The sequence below is a fragment of the Microtus ochrogaster genome, chromosome 6, assembly GCF_000317375.1.
Source record: "Microtus ochrogaster isolate Prairie Vole_2 chromosome 6, MicOch1.0, whole genome shotgun sequence".
NCBI lineage: Eukaryota > Metazoa > Chordata > Mammalia > Rodentia > Cricetidae > Microtus > Microtus ochrogaster.
In genome coordinates this window covers 86,154,344-86,154,863 of record NC_022013.1, presented here as the reverse complement: position 1 = coordinate 86,154,863, position 520 = coordinate 86,154,344, and the positions used below count along the sequence as shown (strand labels likewise).

The 520-nt window shown below is 63.3% G+C and overlaps 1 protein-coding gene across 1 annotated transcript in view; it reads left to right on the top strand.

Annotated features, from left to right (window-relative positions):
- Window positions 1-248: 248 nt before the first annotated feature.
- Window positions 249-520, top strand: part of Efcab2 (EF-hand calcium binding domain 2) — an 86,427-nt gene continuing 86,155 nt past the window's right edge. Inside the window, exon 1 of the mRNA XM_005348984.2 lies at window positions 249-453. Coding sequence (XP_005349041.2) covers window positions 291-453 — 163 coding nt within the window. The 5' untranslated portion in view covers window positions 249-290. The remainder of the gene's footprint in view (window positions 454-520) is intronic.

Genomic DNA, 520 nt, shown 5'->3' with positions numbered 1-520 from the left:
CCGCTTAAAGGGGACGCGGGGGACGCAGGGGACCCAGGGCCTGGCGGGCGGGCGCGCGGCCATTCGGCTGTGAATGGGACTGGGCTGCGCTCTGCGAAAAAAAAAAAACAAAAACAAAAACAAAAGAACCCCCCAAAACAAAAACAACAACAACAAAAAACCCAATAAAACCTTAAAAGCAAATTAATAAACAAGCCGGCAAGCCAGCGAGGCACGGCCTCCGAGGGGGAGCGCGGTGTGCGTTAGCTCTCGGGAACGTCACCGAGAGGCCATGGGGGGCTCCGGAATAAATGACGCCCCTGGGCCTAAAGAACGCGGGCCTCGGTTCCCGGGGTTCCGGCAAGCCGAGCGGGCCGCGGGCTCCCGCGCGCGCCCCGCGGGGTTGTCATGGGCATCTCCCAGGCGACGGGCCCCGCACCAAGATGGCGGAGGAAAAGGACCGGGAAGGAACAGGTAGGAAGGATGACGGGGTGCCACCGAGGCGGGCCTCCATCTTGCGCCCCCGGCGCGCAGACGGTGG